Source organism: Lepus europaeus, chromosome 16 (assembly GCF_033115175.1).
Source record: "Lepus europaeus isolate LE1 chromosome 16, mLepTim1.pri, whole genome shotgun sequence".
Lineage (NCBI taxonomy): Eukaryota > Metazoa > Chordata > Mammalia > Lagomorpha > Leporidae > Lepus > Lepus europaeus.
The window spans coordinates 48,716,571-48,742,735 of NC_084842.1; the positions used below are offsets into that span (position 1 = coordinate 48,716,571).

Genomic DNA, 26,165 nt, shown 5'->3' on the forward strand with positions numbered 1-26,165 from the left:
ACCACAGGAAGTCTGGATGGAGATCAAAGGAGGCTGTGTCCATTCAGAGCTGCTCGCAATATGATCAGCACCAGGAACCTCTTCTTCTGCACCAGGACCAGGGCAGTTGGAGGGAGAATGGAGAAAAACGATATAATTTGGTGTTTTTAAAAGAATCAGTAGATTTGCCTTTCTGGGGGTCAGGCTTGTTTGGGGACAGGGTCCAGTGTCTGTGGCCAGTAGAATCACCCTCATGACCACAGGCCAGACAGGCTCTGCTCTCTTTTAGCCACCATGGAACTCCAAGGACCACGGCTGTAGAGGTGTTGGGTTAGGGTCACAGGGACCACCAAGTCTTGGGTGACTCTGTGCCTGGAGCAGTGGGGTATGGGGAATCCCAGGCCATAGAGAAATGTTTGCTGCTTTTACTGAGGCAGCACGTGCAGCCCTGGGTGATGGGGCCTGTTCCATCCTGGTCCCCTATTTGCTTGGAGTGAATGTGTTCTCCACAGCATCCTTGATACCCAACTTGGGACAAATCTGACCATGCAGAGCAAGGCGATATCCTCCTGGGACAGAGCGGAGGAGTGGATTTGAGATGTGAGACACTTTGGGGTGAGGGGAATCGGTGGTGCCTGATCGTTTGGGTTCAGAGCCTTCAGACACACGAGGCCTCCAGCTTTCAAGGGTGTCTCAGGATGGTGACATGAGCTCAGGGCACATCACCTGGAGTTACCCAAGCAGGTTAGGGCTTCCCTCTGGGCAGAGAGAAAGGCCACAGCTCCCTAACCAGTGCGGCCAGTGCTCGCAAGAATAGGCAACACAATCAGCCACATTGTTTGGGCAACACTACCATGTGTTTGAGAATGGAAAGAAAAGCCAAGTGTTCTACTTAGCTAGAGGGATGAAATATGGACATTCGTGGGGTACTTGATGGGGGAGCAATAAGGAAAGAAAACAGGGGAGTATACTGTATTCTAAAGCTCCTGGCACCAACAGGCTTACCTTTTATCACAGCTAAATATTGAGAATTGATTATTTCAACAGGAGATCTTAGCAGAGAAATGGGTCCAGAGATATCTCTTTAAAAAGCATCACAGGCTGTCCACTGGTAGGCAGCTGGAGCAGAATGGGCTAGGGCCTCGTTGTTGGCCGAAGGCTCAGGCAAATGGCAAAGGGACCACCACATCTCGCTGGTGCAGAGGGACCCTTCCACAGGGTGGCCTTAAGGATCTAGGTTTTCAGGACCGATGCCATCGGTAGGGAGACAGAGCAGGGCATGTGTGTATGCTTTCCTATATTGACACCCTACAGCCCTCTGAATGGGGTACACCCTGGCAAGGGAGGGATGGAGAGAAAACCCCAAGGGAGTGGCTTGGGACTGCTGATGTGACAGGTGGGGAGCTGCCGGAGGGTGACAGCACTAGGGTCTGGTCCCGGCCTTTATGTTTCCCAGGCTTTCTCCCTGCCTGGTCATTTCTTCCCCGCCTCTTCCTGTCTCTAAGCAAAACTGGCTCTTCCTGCTGCTGCTCACAGATGCACCTTTTCACCTGCACCATTAGGACAGAAAGGAAGGGTTCAGGTGGGGGCATGGGGATGCCACTTCAAAGGACAAGTGTGCTCTCTGGAACACAGTCCAACAGGGGTTGAAAGAAAGATTGCTGGAATGTCCTAGGTCCTTCTCTTTTGTTCCCAGGGGCCAGTGCCCTGGAGGGCCTTCCCAGAGCTGGAAGCTGGCATCCCAACTTGCAGTGCTCCAGGTCAACTTCTGCAGTCTAAGTTCCATGTGAACATGAACACACGTGTGCACACGCACAGACACACACGCACCAGATGCGGAGTAGTGAAACAGAGGCTGCAAATCGGGACTGGTGACTGTGCTGAAGAGGAGAAGAAAGAAAGAGGAAACCCCTCCAAGAAGAGACACAGAGTGCAAGAGCCAGATGCTCCGAGGGGAAGCGTGGGGAGGACGCCGAGAAAGCTGCTCTTGTGATGGATGCTGGCAGAGCCCCAGACTGGCTGCAGACAAGAGCTGGGCACCCCAGCCAGCCCCAGGGGACGGCCCCCTCAAACGACCTCACCTTCTCCAGCCTCGGCAGAGTGCACGGGTGCTCTGGAGAGCAGAAAGGAAAGGAGACACACTGAAGGAAGCGCCCATGATGGGATTCCAACTCCCAAATAGCTCGCAAGTGGTGCACGGGCCTGAGTGTGCCCTGTTCTGTCCTGCCTTCCAGATTGGGTAGGGGTGGGGGGGTGGGCTCCTCCTCTTCCTCCTTCCTGCAGGACCCCAGGGAGCACCTGAGTCAGGGAAGGGAGGGGACACACTGCAGTTACGTGATCGTGACCGTGCACGAGATCAGCAATCTGAACACAGGAAGGAGCATCTGATTTTACAGCTGATTGAAACTTTTAAAGATTTAGATAAACAACGAATGGGGTGGGAAGGAGAAACCTCTTTGAATAATATTTTTTTAAAAAAATCCCACAAACGCACGAAAAAAATTCCTCAATTTTTGAACTTCTCTCAAGAATAGTTCAATGTGAGGTTTTGCACCCTAAATAGTTATATCTGGAATTTAAGAGAAAAAAAAAAAAAACCGCAGCTACACACAACAGAGACTAACAGTATTTACTTAAAAATATTGTGTGTGTATATATATATTTACTTTATATATATATATATTTATATCTTTTTTTGTGGCAATTTTTTCTTTTCCTTTTTTTTTTTTTGTGTGTGTGTGTGTGCCCAAGTAGAGATACAATGGGTTGAAACGACGCCCTAGAACAGGAATCTTCTTTAAAGGAGCAATACTTTTGAAAAACAAAAATTTTAAAAATGTTTGAAGAGACTTGCAACACCTCCAGAAATTCAACTTGGTACAATGAGAAAATAAACAGTTGAATGAAACCCTCACCTAGACAACACAGACTCTAAGACCCACAGTGGGCTGCTGGTGTGTGTTGCTCTCCAAACAGGGGCTCTGTGCAGGCACCAGCCCATCCCCCTAGCCCCAGTCCCCAGCCCCCAGCCCCACACACGGCACCGCATAACCAGTGTTTGTCTTAGATCGGTTTTGTATATTTCTGGCAAGACCTTGTAGCAGGAACACACACACACACACATACATGTGTGCTATGGGCACACACACATACATACATACATACACAAGCACACACAAACTCCACACGCACAATTTCCCATTCAACCCAGATGCACCAAGTGAGCTGAAGGATTTTCAGCCAACCACAATGGTGAAAGACAGAAGCACCAAACAGTCTTTGAAATGGGTCAGTTATTACAATTTGACTTTTTTATATATCTATGTATATATATTCTAGTTTTCCTCTTTGTGTTGTTGTTGTTGTTGTTGTTGTTGTTTTAAAAAGCACAAATGAAAAATGAAGAATTCTTTCCAGATCAATTTAAGGCATCCCACCAAATGGAGACAGCAGAGGCCTTAAACAATATCACATGTGACAAGTGTATCCCGTTCACAGCCTTAAAATGATGGAACAGGTCATTGTTGCCAGTCACTGATTAAGAATTGTGCCTTTAAATTGATGTCATTCTTTTTGCTACTATGCTGAGTTTTATTATTACTGATTCTTTTTGAAAAGAATTATGGAAATCTCCTTTGATTGGCTTTAGAATTTTCCTGTCCTTGCCGAATTTGGGGGGTGGCTTTTGGTTTGATTCTGTTTCGCTTTTTCACTGAGAAGCAAATGTGATTCTTGCTAAGTGAACGCTAAGATGGCACATAGTCAGCCTTCAAGCAGCTTTTCCAGCCATTTGAGTTGCAAACAGCCCTTAAGCTCCTAGAAGGCTCTGTGTAGAGAAAGGGGACAGAGGAGAGAAAGGGAGAGGGGGAGGTTTTTTTTTTTTTATGCCTTTGCTTTGGGTAAATTTGTTTTCAATACAAATAATCAGATAGGAAGAATGAGTGCTTTGTGTTGTATTTGTTGGTTGTTATTCCTCTCGGTTCTAGATTTATTTCATTTGATTGTTTAATTTCCCCTCTCCTGGTGTGAAAGTCACCAGGGAGTTTTGCATGAGAAAAAACGTGACAGTACTTAATGAAACTCAGCACCTAAGGGCATAAGGCAGTTGAAGGTTGTTTGTTTGTTTGTTTGTGTTTGTTTTGTTTTGTTTTGATTTGTTCTTTCAATCAGCACCAATCCCGTAAATGATCTACACTTGGTGTAAGGTATAAAACTGTGGTTTTCTCTTGGAGTGGAGACACCTCCTCCTTCTCCACCCTATGAGCCAGAGTGTGGGATTTTTTAATACTGTTTCTTATGTGTAAAAAACAAAAGAAAGGTTTTCTGTTTGTTTTTACTTACAAAACATAGAGAGTATCTTTGTATACATACAGCGACTGGAAAGAAAGCTTATCTGAAGGGGTTGTGACTTATTAATTGTTTTGTTTTGTTTTGTTTTGTTTGTAGTGGTGGTGTTGGTGTTGGTGGTAGTGGTGTTGGTGGTGGTGGTGGTTCTGTGTACTGGGGGAAGGGAGGGTTATATTTCTTGCAAGCGGTGTTGACCGCAAACCAAACTTAAGGTCCCCTTCTCAACTTGGGCCAAGATGCTCTTAGAGTGAAGACTCATACTGTAGCAACTCATAGAGGAGCGGTCCGTCTCGATATCGAATGCCTACTGCGGTGGGAGTGACATACTGCAGGATGTTAATAGTCCTTCTCAGCCTCCTGTCTACAAAGTGAGCATCCCAAGCTGGGTATCTCTTTCTTGGCATGTCTATCTTAATGAGGGGCCCTTCTGGATAAGGACGCCCCGACGGGGTCAAGGGCCCCATGGGTCTCACTTGGAAAACGGGCAAGCAAGTGTCAGCCGTGAGATCCTCCTGTTGTTCCGTGACGGCTCTGGTGGGCGTGACCTGGGTCCCCCGGTACCCAGGGGTCTGAGGTGCCATGGGCTCAACATCGGGGGGCAAAGGGATGCCCCAGAGCAGCTCGGCACAACAGGAGCTGGCAAAGATCTTAGCTCGCGGCCCCATGGGATGCAGCACACCATAATATAAGAGCATCAGTGCAATCCCAGCCACAAAGCTAATGAAGACACAACACAGTGCTGGCACCGCATAGGAGTCAGTGGTCTCCGGGTTTCTGTAAAAATACCAAAGGAACGTCAAGGCAGCATTCTCGGTCAAGACTATCGTATAATACGCAAACATTCGATATCGAGTCCGCCCTTCCTTGACGTTAAACCAGCAGAAAATGTACACAATCCCTACCACCATGTTGAAGAGGATCTCCTCCCACTTGGACATGCAGAAGTCTGTTCCGCCATGGATAATCCAGAAAGCCATGGCACACCAGTGCACCACCACGAAGATCCCGAAGTAGAGCTGGAAGATGGAAGCAAAGAGGGCAAAAGAGATAACTCGGGATGAGATGGTGAAGAGGCGCCAGAAGAGGTGGATGAGGGCCCCTCTGTAGCTCATGCTCTTCTTGTCGTCCCTGGAGTCCCGCAGCAGCTTGTGATAGGAGGCTAGCACCCAAGCCAGGGACATCAGGGAAGTCACAGAGGAGACACCTGCCGGAGAGACACAAACCCACACAGTCAGAGCTGCAGACGTCCACGGCCGAGGAGATGCCCACGCACGCCACCGGCTGAAGGAGGAGGGAGGAAGAAACACAAGACCAGGAACTGCACTTGCAGTCCCGGCTGCTCCCTGCGCTCACAGCTTGGGATGTCTAGTCTCCGCTTCCACCACCCTCTGTGGAAGTCCAGCAGCTCCAAAGCTCCAGGGAGGGGCTGAGGGCGGTGTGCTTGGCCCAGGGTTTTGGAGAGCTGGGGATGTCTGCTGTTGGGGCAGGCCCGAGCACGTCCCGTGTTAAGGAATCATGAGCTCATGTACATCCTTGTTTGCATGTGTCCGTGTGACCAGCATGGGAGCTTCGGTCAGCAGCAGCCTGTATTCCTGGAGGAGCCCCCCAAGAAGGCTGACCGCGGAGACCAATGCCTTAGTCATCGGCCAAATTCCACAACTGCTGCTCTGAGAAGGTCCTGAAGCCACTTGGCCCTTTCCTCATCTCATCAAGGCCCCAAGGAGCCCCTTGCTGAGCCTTCTGCCATCTGGCTCCTTCCCGACCTAAAGCCACCCTCTTCAAGGACTCCGGCACCCCCTTCCTGCTCAGCCGGTCACCTCTGCCATTCGTTCTGGTTCCTCTTGGCCTCTCCACGATCCCTGTGGCTTTCCCCAACCCACCACTGCTCCACGTTCTCTTGGGCCTTGCCCCGTGGGTTTCCCTGATTTCTCAGGCTTTGCGTGTGCCTCTTCCCTTGGTCTGGCAGCATCTCCAAGGGGTCTGCCACTTCCTGCCCTGCACCACGCAAGGGTCGAAAGAGTCTGGGTGTGTCGGATCCCAAGAGACACTTGAATCACCATAGAACCACTTTATTTCTGACTCTGCCTACCGGGTATTTGTACCTACGCCAGATGAAACACCATCAACAGTTACTGGACTCTGTCCTAATCCATCCAGGAACAAGCAGTTGTTAGTCGAGCCTCGTCATAAATGGTCTCTCAACAAAGATTCGCCCATCACCCCTTCACTCCTCATGTGTTTTTTCCGTTCAGTCCGTCTAGCACCTCTTTTCTTGGTCTTTTCCCCTAAAATGTCAGATAAAGGCAACTGGGACACGAATGCCATCCCATTGGCAACTATCTCCTTACCAAATCCCCTTCCCTCCCCCGGAGCACAACTCTCCTACCACATTCTTCCAGGCTCATCAAAGTTACCCAGTTGTGCTATTGCTTAAGTTCAGGGGTCAGATCCATTGAACCAAGAGATTAATTAAACTTCCCCAGGCCTCCAGCCTTGCGTGTGTCTTTCCCTGGCTTCCTGCCTATCTCCCTGCAATGATCCAAAGCTTTGCAAAGCCTCAAAGTCCTGCCACTTGATTCTCTTCCAGCATACACGCTCCCTCGCCTGCCTCACAAACCGACCCCTCCATCCCCATATCTCAAGTTGAAGTTCAGGGTCTCAACTCAGAGAACTGTATCATGAGATAATACCCCCCCCCCACCACCAATACAATAGCAAAGTGTAGAAAACACCTGGAGAGTGGACCATTACCAGGAGTGTGTGTTGCTTTTGTCAGTGTAACAACAGAGATTCAACACAAACAGGGGAAGTGAGACTTGATGCCAGTGTCTCCGTGGAAACCCACCGGCACAACACCTGATGAGTATGGATGGCGACTGGCCTCTCACTTCTCTGCAAAGTCCTGAACCTGATACTTGGGCATCCTGCCTTGCTTGTGGTTCACATATCTCACCTGAGGCTGCATGGCCACACACATTAATCAGCTAACCTCTTAGAGCCCCACTGTGTTCCCCGGGTTGAGACAGGAAGGGGCTGGGTCCGCTTAGGAGTAACACAACATAAACCGTGGGTCTCTGGAGGTCAGGGGATGTGCAGTGGTATCTTGACAGTCTCATATTTTCCTTATTCCCAGAAGGTGCCTTTTAAGTATCCTTGTGGTCACCACTATTTAGCTAAATTTCTTTTTTCTTCAAATTTTTATTTTATTTATTTTATTTTACTTTAAAGTAGAGAGACAAATGGAGAGATCTTCCATCTGCTGAATGCCCACAGCAGCCAGGACTGGGTCAAGCCAGGAGCAAGGAACTCAGTCCCGGTTTCCCACACGGATGGCAGAGACCCAACCGCTTGCGCTCTCACCTGCTGCCTCTGGTTGTGCACCGGAAGCTGGAATAGGAAGCAGGATGCCCAGGTGGTGTCTTAACCACTGTGCCAAACGCCCGCCCCTGAACTCTTTGATGTGTCAGTACTGCACTTGGAGGATGCTTCCAATCGTTAGTAAGCAGAGGGGAGTTCTGTGGGCACGGAATGGGAAGAAGCCTTGATTGTTGAGTTCCTTTCTAATAAAGCAAATATATATTCCTCTCCTTATTCCTTTCCACTTAGATAAAAATGAGTGTTGAATTCATAAGCCAAGAGAAGTCAGTTCAGCTTGGGCTGAATTTGGTCTAAGTCTGAAGGTGCTCCTGAGCAGACCCCAGGTGCAGGAGTGGCACAGTGCTCAGCCCTCACTGCCCTGATCTCCCTGTCCTTGGATTGTGACATTAGCCTTGTTCATGTCGAATACGTTTAATGGGGAATCAATTACAATGTGCATCAATTACAAGCTACAAAGCCCAATACGACCCTTCTTCATTTGTCCCTCTCCCAGGTTACCTATGCCATTTCCAGATCTGTCACTGTGGTTTTGAAACGGATTTGCACGAGGTATTGCTGAAATCACTCTCAGCTGATCTGACACTACCTTAGCCCATGGCTGGGGTTCCTGTAATTTCTCTCTAGGGCACGGCTCAAATACTCTCCAAGTGTTATAAAACATCACTGCTAAATTACAAAGGGGACTTGGGATATGGTCACATGGAAGACTGTGATGCTGACCCCTCAGTCGGTGCTGACCAGCTGACGGCCAGCCCCAATTCTGTGTCTCTTCCTTAGCTACTCCTGACTTGGCAAAGCTACGAATCACCACGTATTGTATCCAGGGGAGCTTCGCAGACCATGTACTCCAACCCACTCATCCCACAGGAAGCAGAGGTATAGTGGTTTGGGAGGCTGGCCCACGACCACTCCACGAATCAGTGACCACTTAAACTAGGGCTCCAGGGTAGCAGATCTCCTGATTCATTGTGCTGCCCCTGGCTTATGATCCTTCCTAAACCTTCCTGCACTGCCAGCTCCTCTTTCTGAAAGCCCCGGAAGTCATTTGTAATGAAGGCCACTGGCGCTCTCCAGTGACAGAGTCTGTTCCAGCATCCAGCTACTGGTACCTCAAGGCCTTAAGCACTAGGCCATGTCCTTAGCATTATGGAAATGTTCCAGGTTATTACAGAAGAAAGGAAAAGGGGGTCCTCTGTCAGCCGGCCTGTGTGCCACGCTGGTGGGCAGAGGCCATGGGCAAGAACAAAAAAAGTATGAGCGTGTCTGACCCCTCACTGCCAGTGAGTATGAACAGCAATGACCCAGTGGTGGGGGGATTGCTGGGAGTGGTCAGAACCCTTGACCCAACCACTTTCTAGTTCAGCACCTCACCAAAGAACTCCCCATTGTATCCCAGGCTGTGGGTACAGATTTTTGATCCAAAGTTATACTGCTAGAGGGCTGAGTCCACCCCAGCGAAGAAACCAGAAAATCAGGCCCATTTGAGGATCCTACTTTGGAGCTGGGCTTCTCCCTGGACACTCAACTGAGAGTGATCCTCGCCTTCTAGGGCTCAAGAACCAATGGTGCGGGCATCAGACTTGTGTACATCCTATCACTGAGGAACTTGTCTGGACCGATCTGTGACACTGGCCATAATGCTATGTCTGGTAATTAGACCAAATGTCTGTGACTTGGCCCCTTTTGCAAATTCTCCCTGGACAAAGCCTGTGGACTGACAAACCCACGGGACTGTAATCATAACTCCTCCAAAGGCCCTCAGGGGAGGGTCCCTAGGGGCAGCCTGCTGATTCTGGGGACTCAGCTGGAGCAGGGGACGAGGGGCTGGGGCAGAAGATGCACTCCTTGCCTTAAGCACTCTTGTCAGTGCCCTCAGCTGTCACAGGGAACAGACACATGGGTTACTGAGCCTTCGTACACATTGTCTTGGTTAGAAATGGGCACTTGCTATGGCCTGAAATGCTTCCTCCTCGCAAAACTCCTGTGTTGAAGCCCTAGCCTGCTGTATCTCTGAGTGAGACTGCATTTAGAGATAGGTTCCTTAAAGAGGCCCCCAAGTCCCAATGAACTCATTAGGGTGGGTCCTAATCCCACGCGGCTGGTGTCCTTACGAGGACAAGAGGACGCAGACACCAACAGAGGGAGGCTGCATGAGCACACTGGGAGAAGACAGCATCCTCAAGACAAGGAGGGAGGCCGCAGGAGACACCAACCCTGTGGTGCCAGCATAAGGCTCTATCCAATCCCATAGTTTAGGTAGAGAATTTCCCCTAAAGCGTACATCTGCCAAGAGGCAGAAGCAGGATTCGAACTCAGAGTATGACTCTGTCGGCCTCAAGGGTAAGCACTGAACTAACGGTGCCCTCACTGCTGGCCCCACTGAGGGAGAGGAAAAGAAAGGTGCAGTGAGCGGACAGGAAGTGTGGTCGCTGCAGGAAAGCCAGAGGTCCTGGACTATTGAGCAAAAACCAAATCTGAGTTTGGGCCTTCGTCAGGCGAGTAACAAGCCACCCAGAGAGAAGTGATTCCAATAGAGCTGACTGCAGTCACCTTCCCACTGGTGGGTGGTTAATCCTCAGAGGCCTGCAGTGTCCATCCAAAAAGCAATGCATTCTCCCAGGCAGGCAGGCCCCTGCCCCCCGGAGCAGCCACGGTCGCCCCCAGTGAAACTGCACGCCAGGCCTGGGAGGGTTCGGGAGCCCCTCCCACCCACAGCTCGCTCGCGTCCTGCATTTCCAAAGCCACAGTGGGCATTGTTAACCACTTCACGTTTGCCTGTGACAAGTCCAGGCAGTGACCTTCATGTCTCGTTCACTTTCCCTGGTGCAAATTGGGAGGCGGGCCTTGCGGCTTGCCCGCTGAGCTGAGGGAAGTCACTGACCCAGAGCCTCCTGGGGGACCCTGAGAGGGGGCCTTCGGGCTCTCAGCACAGGCCCCGAGCACCCAGGCTCCAGAGGGGGAATGGTGGCGCCTTATGGCCGATGCAGAGGATGGAGCGAGAAGGACAGTTATCACAGGAGCCCCAAGGTGGTGCTGTCCATGCAGTGTCCAAGGGTCACTGCCGGTTGAGTGATTGCCAGTTGGGGAACAGAGCAAAGAATCTGAACATGGGTATGCCCCCGAGTGAGAGGCACTGTGACAGGGCACCTGGGGGAGCGTGGGCTCTTATCTGGAGGAGCAGATGAAGTGGGAGAGAAGGGGATGCGATGCAGCAGAGGGCTCCTGACCACGGGCAGCCCAGGGCTTCAAGGCGAGGCAGTGAGGCTGAGGACGAGGCAGGGCTGTGACCCAGGTTGGGCCAGAGCTGAGCTGCATCAGGGGTCAGTGTGTAGTGGCCCCAGCACACCCTGGGAAAGGGTGTCAGAAGGAACCAACAGAATGGCCAGAAGTCCTCCCAGGGAGCACGCTGCCTAGCGGGTAGGGGTGCTCCAGGAAACCACAGGCATCACCAGAGATGACCATGAACCTCTTGGGACCAAGAGTGGCTGGTGAAGTGCAGAGCGGGTTATGCAAAGCCAGGCCTGTCAGCAGCTGTGCCTGTCCACCCTCCGTCCCAGGACACCCAGGCCCCTGCTCCATGGCCGCTGGGAAAACACTCCCACTGTGGGGAGTTGAAGGAGCACGAGGCAGACAGCACGGGCTACAGGGAAGGGTTTGCCGAGCGGGGTCCCCAGCCCCCAGCCCCTCATCTGTGTTCCCTGCTCGTCCCCGCCCCCCCCCCCCCAGCATGGACGCTCAGTCCAGTCTCTGCCCTCCCACACAGAAGGGCACCTGGCCCCAGCATCCTCTCCTACTCTGATCCCTCCTTTCTTCTCTCCCCTCCAACCTTCCTGAGGGCAGGCCAACTGTCGCTTCATTCTCCCGCCGCCCGTCACTCCTGAGCTCCCAACCCCAGGCAAGAGGCCCTCCCGGAGCGTCAGCCAGGTCCCAAGTGCAGCTTTTCAGAGGCCTGGTCCCAGGCCCCTCCTGCTGACCCTGGGTGATGTTTGGTGTTGGGATCCATTCTGTCCTTGGTACCCCGTCGCTGCCTCTCCTGGGCCTTTTCCCAGGGGGCTGATTACTCCCATTTTGCAGATAAGGAAAATACACCCACAGTCAGGAAGCTTGGATGTGGTCAGAGCCACATCCTGACACTGTACACTCACCCACCGTGTATGGCACTGAACCCCAATGGGCTGGCCCCTGGGGATTCCCAAAACCAGACACACGCAGGTCAAGGACAGCATCTACCTCTTCTCCGCCCCTCCCAGGGATGCCTATGCCTGTGGGAATTCCACCTGCTTGTCACAGCCCTGCTGTGTGCCTCTCCACATTACACCCCTGTTGGGCAGTAGTCCTCCCTGCGCATACAGCACCCCAGGCCCTTCTTGGAAATGTTCCCAGAGAAAGCGAAGACAACTGCGTCCACCTCTCTCTAAGCACCACCGGTCATCCCTTGTCCTGCCTCCTCTCACGGGGCACCGTGACAAGGGCACTGCACAGAAGGAACTTTCCTACAGAGGCGGCCAAGAGAGGAGGCGAGCACCGGGGCCGCCTTCCACGGGCCAGGCCCAGCTCACGCTGCTGTAGGCGTGAGGGCTGACGCGAGACCGGGACCATCTCTCTTCCCAGGTTCAGGAGCAGCGTGTACTGGAGCTGACAGCTGCTACCGTATCAGGGCTTTTGTGGGCTGGCGGATGTCACCTCGCAGGCAGGGATGTTGACACCACGGAAACGGGCAAATGCTACAGACAAGGGCTCTCCTGGGTCCTGCTCAGAGCTGGTTGGTGAGCATCCACAGTGTGGGTGAGTGATACGGGAGAAGGTAGCTAGCTGGGCTGGAGGTCACAAACCACAAGGCCCTGCCCCATGTACTTCTCTCCCACCTGGCTGTCAGAACGTCCCCTTTCCCAGGGTGCCTTACTTTCATGGGGGACCTGGGAGAGGATCGCCAGGTAAATATGCATATCGGGCTCCACATGGATTTTTACAGAGGTGCAGGGAGGTGCTTGCTCTCTTGCTGAGGGTGTTCCCTCTCTACTTCCCTCCCCGCCCCCAGCCCACTCTAACCAGGTTCACGTGTGTATGTGTGCTTGCTTTCTTACCTTGCGAATTAACTTCACCATGTTATGCACCGTATATGCACCTGAACTCACAACACTTCTGAAGCAAAGGGCAAGGTCCTGGATTAGAACTAAACCCCACTTGTCCCACATCACCTAGGGATGGGACAAGCTTGGTGGGCATCTGCAAATCAGGAGGGCCTGGCCCAACAGGGTGCTACTCCGCAGTCCACTGGCACAGCTCTGGTCACCCGGATGCAGGCTCTACAAGTGCATGTGCCCACCTGGCCGCTGGGCCAGAATTCTCTTCCCACCAGTCTGTATTCTTTTCAGAATTACAGTCCTACCTGCTTCTCAGCTACAAGTCTATTTCACATGCAAATGCGAAGGCAATGAAGAAAGCAATCTCCTTCTGAAGCTCACACCGTGTGTGCGTTCACCGAAAGCTACTTCACGCCGAACACGGTGGCTTGAGAGCATCTTTCACAAGCACGGCTATGCCCATGCCCCGCCCCCCCGCCCCACTTCTGTATGTGGACAGAGTGTGACCCCCACAAGAGGCTTCCAGACCGACCCCCTAGGAGGGGTCAAATTGCAAGACACACCTTGGACTATCAGTGGCAGAGGCCCTTGGGGCTGACACGTAGGTGGGGCTGAAGACAACAGGGCCAACCCAAGGCTCAGCTGATCGGTTTGGTGAAAACCGAGGAAGGGAGAATTGGGATGTCTCAGCAAGGCTAAAATCTGGGACTGAAGGCAAAGCTCTGTAAGGCAGATGGGGCTCGGCTCGGGGCCACCCCTCAGGTGGCTCCTGCTGCAGAGTATCAGGGCTGGCCCTAGGGGCACGGAACCCCTGCTCGATGCGAATGTTACCTGCCAACTTCTAATACTGCCTTCCCCCAGGCTCCCAGTCCGACACTGAACATCAATGAGCTCCACTATTCTTCCCTTGAAGTCTAGCTGGGGCGGGAGGCTAGGATGAGGAGACAGGCTCCCTGGCCGAGAAGTTTCTCCAGATCAAGCTGTTAGGAAGCTGTAGAACTAGGATTTAGACACAGGCTTGCCTGACGCCAAACCTTAGATCCTTTTTCTAATCATTAGGAACCGTGTGTCTCCCATTCTCACCCACGCATGAATGGACCACTGATCAGGTCTGTACATCAGCTTCTTATCAATTTTGATAACACATGTCAGCCCTCCAGTCATCTCTGTGAGAAGGAACAAATTCCAACGTGTGGGCCTGCACAGCTGGGGACAGACCTGTCCCCTCCCCTAGCCCCAGAAGGCCTCTTCTGAGTATTTAGGCCAACAAATGCAGAGGGGTGACACCTCTATTCCATTTTTCTCGCCTGGATTGTCAAATGTCCTCCTAACCAGTCTCCCCACAACCACTCTTGTCCCAGCTGTCTACTCACACGACAGCAGCCAAAGCGACTAAGTACAGTACGCCCCTCCACACGGCTTCCCACGCCTGGGAGACAGTCGGCGCAGATCGGTTTTCAGTGCCTCTGGTAGGGACCATACACTCTTACTGCTGGACTTGCGTGTGGCTCAGACATGCTCTGGCTGGGCAGAAACGATGTGTGACCCTGCCAGGCACAAATGCACCCTTGCCCACCCTCCAGGAGAGGCCCACTCCCCAGGGACCCGCGGCAGACATGCAACTAACGTGGAGCAAATCCAAGCTGTTTCAGGCCTGAAACTGGGACTGGGCTGGGATTCCTAATCTGAGCATGAGCAGCCTGTGCTGGGTGACCCACCGCGTCCACCAAGCTGAAAGCCATGCCCCCCACAAGGCTCTTCCAGGCCCCTCGTGATGCGGGGCTGCCTGAGAGCTACCGATGCCGCCTGACGATTCTTGGCCTCTACCTCCCAGCCCTCCAGTGGGCACAAACGCAAGCTCCCTCCCTGGCCTTGAGGCCTCCATTCAAGTCCCCTCTGCCTGCTTCGGAGGCCCCCTCACACCAGCCATGCACACTCCTGCCTTGGGCATTTGCACCTGCTGGTCCCGCTGCTGGAAATGCACCCACATGTTGTTCTGCAAGTGTCACCTCTCACTGAGACCATTTCTCAGAGATCAGCTTCTCAGTGAGGCCATCCCCAGCCCACGCCACCCCCCACTCCTGCTCTATTTCTTACCACGGCACCTCCCCTATCTTGATGGAGCGTACATCTCACTCATTACTTGTGGCTTTTGTAGTTCCTATGTTGCCTGATGAATGCGATGGGTCTGGAATTACATGTTATTACACACGAACTCGGTAGGTATTATTTTTATGAAAGAGTCAGCAGTTGGGTCCGGCACTGTGGCGCAGCGGGTTAAAGCCCTGGCCTGAAGTGCCGGCATCCCATACGGGCACCGGTTCTAGTCCCAGCTGCTCCTCTTCCAATCCAGCTCTCTGCTATGGCCTGGGAAAGCAGTGGAGGATGGCCCAAGTCTTAGGGGCCCTGTTCCCACACAGGAGACCCTGAAGAAGCTCCTGGCTCCTGGCTTCAGATTAATGCAGCTCCGGCCATTGCAGCCAACTGGGGAGTGAACCAACACAGAGAAGACCTCTCTCTCTGTCTCTACCTCTCTCTCTAACTCTGTCTTTCAAATAAATAAAATAAATCGTTTAAAAAAAAAAGAAAGAGTCCACAGCCATCCTCGGATTCTCCAGGAGGTGCTGGGGGAAGGGACTGCGACTCCCAATCTCCCAGCTTCCCCCTGTGGGAAGAGCTCCCTGGAGGCCTCCACTCATGCCTTTGTCCTTTAGGAAGAAAACTCTGAGAGTAGAAGACAGCAAAGAAAAGGAACTAGCATTTATTGAGTGCTCTCAACCCATGGGACGTTCTGCTGGCACTTCGCACCTGTCACTTGTTTTAAATTTTTTTTTTTTATTTATTTGAAAGGCAGAGTTGCAGAGAGAGGGAGAGACACAGGGAGACAGAGAAACAGAGAGCAGAGAGAGATCTTCTATCCACTGTCCCATTCCCCAGATGGCTGCACCAGCCAGGGCTGGGCCAGGCCAAAGCCAGGAGCCTGGAATTCCATCTGGGTCTCCCACAAGGACTTTGGCCATTTTCTGCTGCTTCCCCAGGCAAATTAGTAGGGAGCTGGATTGGAAGTGGAGTGGCTGGGACACAAACTGGCTTTGCAGGTGGTGGCTTATTGCACGGTGGCACAATGCCAGCCCCATACCTGTCACTTCATTTAACCTCGCAATAACCCCATGAGAATGCCTATTAATGCCCCCATTTTTTTGCGATTCAGAGACGTAAAAGAATTAACCCTAAGGTCACTGTATTAAATGTGTCTTTTTATTTTGATGCTTTGACAACTGGGGACTTGCTGACCCTGAAGGACCGCTCTCCCAGGGCTGGCCAGTCCCTGGAGACAGTAAACAACGCCTGTGATCTCACCTTTCATACGCAAACGAACCAACAGATTCCCGACTTGCACCCACCTCATTTCTCAGCTCTCATGCTCTAGGCCACTAGAGTCCCTAGGTCCCAGGGAAGTAAAGGCAGCTCCTGTGCCCCTGAGCCCCTGGGATTATTTGCACCAGCCAAGCCCAAGCCCATTTACCCCACTTGCCTGCTTCTTCCTGCAGAAGCCCCAGTGCAGGCTCTTGTCCCAGTTCTCCCCTCACCTCTGGCTGTGACCAACCTGATGCTTCCCTCTGTGCCTGCCCTCCCCAAGTCTGGTGCCCCCTCCTCCTGGGATTAGTCTGCTAACTATCTTCCTCCCTCCTGCTCTCCCTCCCTCCCTCCCTCCCTTCTTCCCTCCTCTCTTCTTCCTTCCCTCCTTCCATATTTTTTATTTATTTGAAAGGCAAAGTAATAGAGAGTGAGAAATGGGGGGACAGAAGGAGAGAGGGGGAGGGAGACAGAGAGAATGTGTGGGTTTCCATCCGCTGGTTCACACCTCAGATGGCCCAACAAGCCAGGAGCTTAGAACTCCATCCAGGTCTCCCATGTGGGTGGTGGGGACCCAAGCACTTGGACCATTATCCACTGCTTCCCTAGGCACACTAACGGGGAGCTTTATCGGAAGCGGAGCAGCCACGATTCGAGCCGGCACGCCTGATATGGAATGCCCATATCGCAGGAGGCAGCTTAACCCGCTGCACCACAACACCAGCTCCTATCTTTTCAATGTCTCCTGATCTGTCAGCTTGGCCATTTCTAGATAATAACGAACTCTAGGCTTTATGACAAAACTGATGAGCTATGGTTCAGGTGTGGTTTGAGCGTCCCTCAGGGTTTCCTGGGCAGAGGTCTAATCCCCACTGTGGGGGGTTAAGGAGGTAGAAGCTGAACTGACTACAGGGTTTAGAGATTACACTAGATTACACTAGATTACACTAGATAGATGAGTTCCAGGGGCTTTATTAGAAGAGGGAAAGACATATGTACATGCAAAAATATTTTTAATATTTTCCTACTGATGTGAAATTTGAAATTGAACTTTTCTGAGTGTTTTCCTTGTCTAGTAGAGCCTAAATTTTTTTTTTTTGGTTTGTTTTGTTTTTTAGTGATTTAACAATATCCTGAGGGCTGCACCTTTCAGTTCCAGATTGTCAGTAGCCACGGTCAGTGTGTGGGATGAGGTGGACACAAGTGCACAGAGAGATAAAACCTCGTAGGCACTACCACACAGCCAGTCCTTGCAGAGGGCTATCTAGAGACCATCACCTGTCAGTCATCACCAGCTTGCGCGCCTGCTGCAGGTTTTCCATTTCTGTATTATATAAATATACATTTGCATATTAAAGTTTGACTTTTCCCATTAAAAAAAAAAAAAAACCCAGGAGACGGAAAGAGCCCAGACAGACTCAGACACCACCTGCATTCTCCCCGTCCCTTGCCATGTGATACTCTGCGGCTGCCTTGCGACTGCCGGCAGGAAGGCATCACTCAAGAGGCTGACAGATCCTGCAGCTCCAGAGCTAGGAGCCAAAATAAACCTCTTTTCTTTACAAAGAACAAAAACAGTAAGAAGAACAGACTGATACAGGTATCCAAACCCAGTGCACCTTCAGGGTGTGCACTTGGCCTGGCAGTGAAGATGCTAATTAGGATGCCCACAACCCACATGCAATCTCCGGCTCCAGTGCCTGACTCCAGCTTCCTGCGAACGCAGATCCTGGGAGGCAGCAGTGATGGCTCAGGTAACTGGGGTCCTGCCACCCACCCTCAGGAGAGACCTGGATTGAGTTCCTGACTCCTGGCTTTAGCCCAGCCCAGTCTTAGCCACTGCAGGTATTTTAGGAGTGAACCAACAGATGGGAGCTCTCTTCTTTGTACTCTACTCCCTATCCTGTATTTCTGTCTCCTAAATATTTAAATAGGTGCTGGCACTGTGGTTTGGAGGGTAAAGCTGCTGGCTGCAATGCCAGCATCCCATATGGGCACCGGTTCAAGTCCCAGATGCTCCACTTCCATTCTGGCTCTCTGCTATGGCCTGCAAAAGCAGCAGAAGATGACCCAAGTCCTTGGGCCCCTGAACCCATGTGGAAGACCCAGAAGAAGCTCCAGGCTCCTGTCTTTGGATAGCTCAGCTCCAACCATTGTGGCCATTTGGGGAGTGAACCAGCAGATGGAAGATTCTCTCTCTCTCTCTCTCTCTCTGACTCTGCCAGTAACTGCTTTTCAAATAAATAAATACATCTTTTAAAAATATTTAAAATAACAAATAAATAAACCCAGTACCCCCAACTCTAAAGTCTCCAACGCCTTGGGGTTACAGTGCTAAATGCATTCTACAGTTCCCGTTTCCAACAGGCTCACATCAAGCTCCCGGGGCCTCTGTGTCCAGGCCTCTGCGTCTGGGCTGGGCTCCCGAGGCATGTTCAGGATCTCATGGCATCTACCTGCTCATGACAGCAAAGTGGTTCCAAGTGCGCTCCAGAGCAGGGCCAGATTCTACCACCTTCTGGCCATGCGATTCTGGGCATCAAGACTTTGTCCTCATCTCTAAAACAGTGAAAGCATCGAATGTCCTTTACGCAGGTGTGGAAAGGGCTGAAGGAGAAGTGGCTGGAAGGGCTCAGCGCCATGGCTGCTGCCCCCAGGAGTGGGTGCGGATGGAGAGTCACAACCCACCCCTGTGTGTCACGTCTCAGCCTCACTCACGGCGTTCCTCTCCTATACGATGACCGGCCCGACATCTGCTTGGCCAGCTCCAGGCTCAGCCCAGGCATCACTCTTCCTGGGTCCTCCTGAGACTGCCTCCAGGATGCATGGTGCTCAGCTGAGTGCCCCACAGCACCCTGCATGCGGCTCCTGGATAGCTTTGATTTTACAGCCACATTGTGGACTCTCTCCCTCCCTTACCCGTGAGTTCCCTTTGGGTGAAATCAACACGCATTCTTGAGTTGAAACAACACTGTAGTCAGGCCTGTCACAAATGACTCCTCTCGGATATGCTTTCCCAGTTGACAGCACTAAGGCCAGGCCTAGGTAAGGATGGAGTGGGTAGGATGGCCTAGGTAAGGATGCCCCAAGCCCACATCGCTGTAAACGGCACCCTTTCTTGGCTCTCTGCCCAGAAACACTCAGCCTGCCAGAGCTGCTTCAGTTGCTCAGTGAACAGATGACCACTGCTCCGGGCAGCCTTCTACAACCACAGCAAAACCCCAGAGGCAGCCTAACGTTATAAGTAAAGGAGGATTTTCTGGCTCATGGTTCTGGAGGTGCAAGACCCAGGGGCCGCCTTGGGTGGTGGCAGAGTCGCGACGTGACACCAAGCGTCACACGGCAAGAGCAGCCGCACACACATTTGTCTTTGTCCTCACAAAGCCACCAGGATTCAGTCCCGGGGCGCCATCCTGACAGCTTCATCCTATTTCATCACACCCCAAGAGCTTCACCATAACTAGGTGGTTTCTACCCTCAGGTCATTAACGTTAAGTCTCAAGGGGGCTGGCATTACGGCATAGCGGGTAAAGCCACCACCTGCAATGCCGACATCTCCACTTCTGATCCAGCTCCCTGCTAAGGGCCTGGGAAAGCAGTAGAAGATGGCCCAAGTGCTTGGGCCCCTGTACCCACACGGGAGACCTGGAGGAAGCTCCTGGCTCCTGGCTTCAGCCTGGCCCAGCCCTGGCTGAAGACATTTCCAGTCCTTGGAATTCAGGGTGCGGGTGGCTGCTAGCGTCTGGTGGGCAGAGACCACGGACACAGCTGCACAGGACAGCCTCTCCCCCAACAACACAGCTTTATCCGGCCCCAGATACAGCAGCGCTGAGGCTGAGGCACCCTGTGATAGCGCATCCTGTTTCCTCACCAGTCCACCTAAGCTAACCGGCGGAGCTGGCTGCGCCCAAGAGTTGGGGGTCAATGCTTTCCCAAGAGCTGCCACCAGCAGTGGCGGACATCCTGAGAGGGGCCCACGGGCACAGATGCAAGGGCCTCTGGAGCTGCACGAGAAGGCATTTCTCCAGGTCTGACGGACGTGGCCAGTTCCTAAGGAAACAGCCATGCCCCATGCGTAAGCATTTCATCCAGGTGTGTTTCTCCCAGGGCTGCCGGGAAAGCCGGGGAGTGTGAGAAGCACTGCTGGAGCTCCCCCGTGCAGCCCACCGCGGGCTGTGCGGCCACTCTGGGAACATGGGGACCTCAGGAGCTGCAAGGGTAAACATCAGCATTTGAGGAAAGCAGCCAGAGAAAAGCTAACCCAACCCCTGCTTCCTCGTCTCTCCTTTCCCAGATGTAGGCAGAGATATCAAAATACCAACTTCAGAGCCAGAGGGACAAAGGCAAACTTGAGCGATTCTAGAACAAATGTCAGCCACTCAGCTGGCGGGGCACCAGGCAAGCACATGCCGGCTCCTGGATGGGCAGGAGCAAACACAAGAAGGCTGCCCACTGGTCCTGGGCCACTCCAGGCAATCTCTGCACTCTGAGGAGTGAACGGCTGGCCAGGCCTGACCCTCTGCTGCTCTCAGAGAGATGGGATTGTTAGCAGAGACAGCGAGAGATTGTGGAGCCGACATGGGCTCTGCCACACAAACAGACCTGGCTTGGGTCCAGCTGTGTGCGCCTGGGCAAGGGAACTGACTCTCTGAGCCTCCGTTTGTTTCTTGTGAACCATAGGTAAATATATGGACTTTGTGATCCAATGAACCATAAGTGAATCAGGAATCTAAAACATGTGGGCACCATCTCTGGAGATGTATGTCTGTGTGTGTACAGAAAAACAGACAGAGAACATAAATATGAGGACACTGAAAAGTTCATGCAAATGAAATTAGAAGATAACATGAATTTCAAATTTTTTTACATCTAAATGAACTTATCTTTTAATTCTATTTTTCTGTTTCAAGTACCCTATTTTCAACTATATGGATTCAATTTTATGCATACATTTTATATACAGAAAGTATGTACAGTGCATAAATATAAAATATACTTTCTATAATCTCTCTCCTCCCTCTCTCTATATATGTACACACAGACATTTTATATGGATATACAGCCATAGATATAGTGTGTGGTATATATAGCATGTGCTATATACATATAGAGAATATTGCATATGCACACACTATACACTATTTTGTATATAGTATATACATCACACACATGTACTCTATGAACACTCAATACCTATTAGAAGTTAGGTCATCCCTAGATCTACTTGTTGGTAGCCTGTCTCCACTAAATGCAAGCCGATGGAAGGCAGAAACCTCACAGCCATGTTCGGCAGTGACGGTGATGCCAGAGCCTAGCACGGGGGTCTCCCTGCCGTCACAGCCCTGTGAGTAGAGGAAGGCAGGCAGCATCGTGCCCTGTTTATAAAGGGGAAAATGAGACAGGAGACGGCTTTCTCATCGTCTTTGCTCTGGAGCTCAAGCACCCAGAGCTAGGTGGCGCTCTGGAAGAGGCAAGCCTGCCAGGTGAGCCCTGGTGAGGATGGGGGGGCCATGTGCGCCCTGGATGGCAGAAGTCACAACACCAGTGATGGTTTTGGTTCCTCTCCAGCCAAGCCCTGTGCCCTGAGATTACCAAGGCTAGGAGAGGCGACAGGACCAGCCCAAAGAGACGTGGTTCTGCAGGCACAGCAGGTAGGCAAAGCCAGGCGTGTGGGGGCCACAGCTGGGAACTTGGCACAAGGAGGCAGCGCCTGTTCTGCATTACAGTCTCTGCGGGCTACCAAGGGGCTTGGCTATGACTGGCACAGGTGAGGGGTGGCGGGAAGGGTGGGTCCCCAGCCAAGGCAGGAGTAGATATTAGCGCGAGACGTGGGTCTCTGTGAGGCACTAGGCTCTTGCGGCCCAGGGTCTGGTGACTGGGATTCATGGGTCCGGAGTCGACATAGAATTCCCCTCTCCTCTGGTCAGAGGCAGAACTAAGCTTGCTTCAGGTTGACTCGGGCAAGAACTGTGCTTGAACTGGATCCAGAATTGAGTAGGGCCCACGGGGTAAGCTTTCCCCATGAAAGAGCTGAGGCTGGGAGAGGGTGGCGTGAGTGTGGCTCACAGGGTTACTCCCAGGCTTCCTTCCTGGGGTCTCTTCTACGCAAACTGTCCTTGCCACTCGGGAGGGGGAGGCGCCCAAAAAGACACTCGTCCTGCAATCCTCAGGCCGTCTGTCCTTGGGGTCTTAAGGAACAGAGAAGCTCTTTGGAAGTCATTGAACTGCAGTCTTACCTGGGGCTGGCTGTTCCCATCAGGCCTAGGAGTCCTGCTAAGGTCTGGCCTGATAGTAAACACTGCCGCCTCTGCCTGTTCCTGCTGGGACTTCTCCACTTCCTCTTCCTTGGCGTCACAGGGAGCCCGGACTGGAGGGGCTCCTCACGCTGCCCTGCCGAGCCCCAGAGGAGCTGCAGCTAGAGTTGCGCAGTGCCCCACAGCGCCCCAGCCCAGCGTGCTGTGCCTTCCTGCTGCTCACCCTGCTGGTTTTGTTATGCAGGAAAGCGCCGGGGAGAGGCCTCAGGAAGACAGCTCCCTCTCAGGGGCCAGAGCTGGGGGCAGGGCTGAGCTGCAGAGGCAGAAGGCTCCCAGCTTGCATGCATGGGACCCCCGGGGCACCGGGCACAGAGGTTACCCCCAATGATCTCTCCTCCCTGCTCTCATGGCTGCGGGCCTCTTCCCATGGATCCTCCCACTTGCTGGAGCACCTTCCTCCAGGTATTGCGGCTGGGCTCCTGCCCCTCCTGGGTGCCCTCAGGGACCCCTTCCCTGGCCACCTGATTGACAACTGTGCACAGCTGCCCTGCCTGCCACCACTCTCCCTACTGCCTGTCATTTTCTCCACAGAAGATAAGGCACTCACGTTCTTCATTGCCACGAGGGCAGGGTTCTGTTCTGTTTATTGCTGAATCCGTCCCCAGCTCCTGGAAGCAGGAGGGACACACAGGAGGTGACTCCTACACACTTCCTGAATCAGTGAGGAAGTGGCCCAAGAGCTGCCCTGTCACCGCCTTGGCCACCTATGCCATCAGGAAGCTCACGTGAGCGTCCCCTTTCCCAGGGGGCTACCCATCTGTATTCACCACAACAGGACCACTCTCGTTTAACTTGCTGCTACCCTGTGAAGCCTCCCTCTCGCTGGGGCAGGAGTTGGGCCTATGGTTAAGACAGCTGTCCCGTATCAGAGTGCCTGTGTTTGACTCCAGGCTCTTGCCCCTGATTTGAGCTTTCCACCAATGTGGACCCTGGGAGGCAGCAGTTAGCACTCAAGAGAGCCCTGGATTGAGTTCCTGGCTCCTGGCTCCAGCCCGAATCCAGCCCCAGCTCTTGCAGGCATTTGGGGAGTAAACCAGCAGACGCAAGTTCTGTCTCCTTATCTCCCTCGTGTATAAACTGCAGGAACAAACAACAACAAAAACCTCTCCCTCTCACCAGTCGTTAGGAGCAACCTCCGTGGAAAGACGATGTATGCAGTGAAAGGGTTTGGGTCTCTGTTTAACGTTTTAGCGAGTTCTGCATAACAGAACTTGTGACCTTCCACAAGAAGCCCTTTGGAGGTGGAGCAGGACTGTGGGCTGGAGCTGGTGGGTCAGGGGAGGCTGTGGGAAGGGCCCAGCAGGTTCCCAGAGGCACCACCTGAACAGGAGGAAGCAAACAGAACTGGAGAGGGGCAGTGCTTGGGGGAAATGAGAGAGGCCAAGCCCATGTCCTGGCCTGACACATCTTCGCTGCCTCTCTTTCCACTCCTGCTATGGGTGAAGACCCCAGAAAGCCCGCAGAAGGCAGCCCGCGGGGAAGTGTACATCTTCTTTGTTTACCTGCAGAAACAGGAGGAGCAGCCTGGAGGCTGGGATCAAGTGCTGGCAGATCTACGGACCCCTTGGTCTGAAGCCCAGAGTATTTCTGGGAGATGGCTGGCCCCTCCATCACTGTGGGCCTCACTCAACTCAGGTCCCATCAGGGCAACAATGGAGCACTGGCCAGGGGTCAAGGCCACAGGCACTATCTGTGGCTTTGGGCAAGGCGATTCATTAGCTGATGCACTGGGCTGGTTGCTTTCACAGCAGAGTTTCCTTCTCATTCATGAGGCAACAGAGCAGGGGGTTCATGGTTCCAGTACAGAGGCACGGATGCATGACCTTCAGCTCCCGCCACCAGATCACGGTTGCTTTCCGGGTGGCAGTGTCACTCTATTTTATCCAAGACCCTCCAAAGGTCACATGCTGGAACCAGTCCCTACACTCACGTCTCTGCCACATTGTGGGAGCAGTGAGGATGTCACAGACGCCAGCACCACTTTAGTGGTTGTCTCGGGCTCCAGAACCATGAGCCAAATAAACCTCTGTTTTTTTCCTAAATTCCCCAGTCTTGGGCCTTTTGCTAAAACAATAGAAAGTGGACTAGGATGCCGAAGCAATTGCCTTTTGCATCCTAGCCTTGGAGAGGGAGACCACGAAGGTCCACATGAGCAGGATGGGAAGAGACCAGAAGCCACCTTTCACACGAGAAAAATGAAATCTCCTAAGGCAGGACTAAGTGGGGTGAGGGTGGGGAGTCCTCCACTGTGGGCAGAGGAGAGTGAGGAGAGTGGTCCACCGAGCTGGCAGCCAAGAGCCAGGGCCCGAGGCTCCCCAAAGCCCCCCTGAGGCCCAGGCTCAGGCAGATCTGCCCTTGCATGGGGGGGGGGGGCGGTCATGGTCAAGGATACACAAAGTGGGAAGGGAAGCTTTTCATCCCCACTGACTGAGCAAAGAAAGAAGTGCTCGTGGGGCGGCAGCTGGAGAGGGAGGCACAGACATTTTAACTTAATGGGAGCGGAGAAAAGCAAGTGAACAGTCTCCCTTCTGAGCTGCTCGGCTTCTGCCTGCCAGAGCTCTTGCCAGAAAAGGCAGCAAGTGTGAAGCTCAGTGCCAGTTACTGGAAGCACTTCTGATGTAAAGGGAACCACCAGGTTAAGAAAGAGGAAAAGCAAGAGGGAGGGTGATGCTACAGAGAAAGATCCCTAATGGTATCTTACAGCTCAACACTGGTTTAAAAGAAAGCCAACTTTTAAATGTAGGGTTTAGGAGCCTGCGCTGTGGCACAACAGGTAAAGCCGCCCTATGCAGTGCTGGCATCCCTTAATGTGCACTGGTTCGAGTCCCGGCTGCTCTATTTCTGATCCAGCTCTCAGCTTATGACCTAGGAAAGCAGTGGAAGATGGCCCAAGTCCTTAGACTTCAGCACCCACATGGGAGACCTGGATGAAGCTTCTGGTTCCTGGTTTCAGATGGGCCCAGCTCCAGCTGTTGTGGCCATTTGGGGAGTGAACCAGTGGATGGAAGACCTCTCTCTAGGTCTCTCCCTCCCTCTCTATGTAACTCTTTCAAATAAATAAATCTAAATCTTAAATGCAGGGCTTAATCTTTCCTGATTCTTCCCTGACTTGGTAAAGATGCTTGTTCTGACATAAATTTGGTAGTAGGCATCTGTGGTTACTGGTGGCTACAGGAGAACGGGGAACCACTTGGGCCAAGTCTGCCATCTGGACAGCATCCTCTAGGCACTGTGCTACCATCTCAGCACAGGCCCAGGGTGGCAGGGGCAGCAGAGCCTTTTCTGAGCACCTCCCTCGCTGGGCGCCCTCAGGCAACTTTTTTCCCTCCCTGTGCTTCATCCTCCCATACATTAAACAAGGAGGGGCGGGGCTAGATGGCCTCTATGGCTAGCACATGCTCCATCTCCACTCAGGCCCCAGAGCTCCCGTGGAGGGTGACACTTAGGAGAACGAGTCAGAGTGGCTTTGGGTCACCTCTGAGAGAACCCCCTTGTCCTGGAAGGAAACTCATCCCCAAGGCTGTCCTCTGAGCGGAGTTGACCCGTGCCATGCCAGCTCCAGCCCGGCCCCAGCCCAATCCCACCCAAGACCTGCAGTCCCACTCCCTAGCTGGATTAGAGGGGTTAAGGGGCACACACTGGCAGAGTGAGTACAGGAGGGTGCCTGGGGGTTCTCAGGGGGCACTCAGGGGTGCCCTGGTTTATG

At 52.7% G+C, this 26,165-nt stretch overlaps 1 protein-coding gene across 1 annotated transcript in view; it reads right to left on the bottom strand.

The window, feature by feature from the left end:
- Positions 1 to 4,568: 4,568 nt before the first annotated feature.
- Positions 4,569 to 26,165, bottom strand: part of XKR6 (XK related 6) — a 293,183-nt gene continuing 271,586 nt past the window's right edge. The window contains exon 3 of the mRNA XM_062213556.1: positions 4,569 to 5,530. Within this exon, the coding sequence (XP_062069540.1) occupies positions 4,569 to 5,530 (962 nt within the window). The remainder of the gene's footprint in view (positions 5,531 to 26,165) is intronic.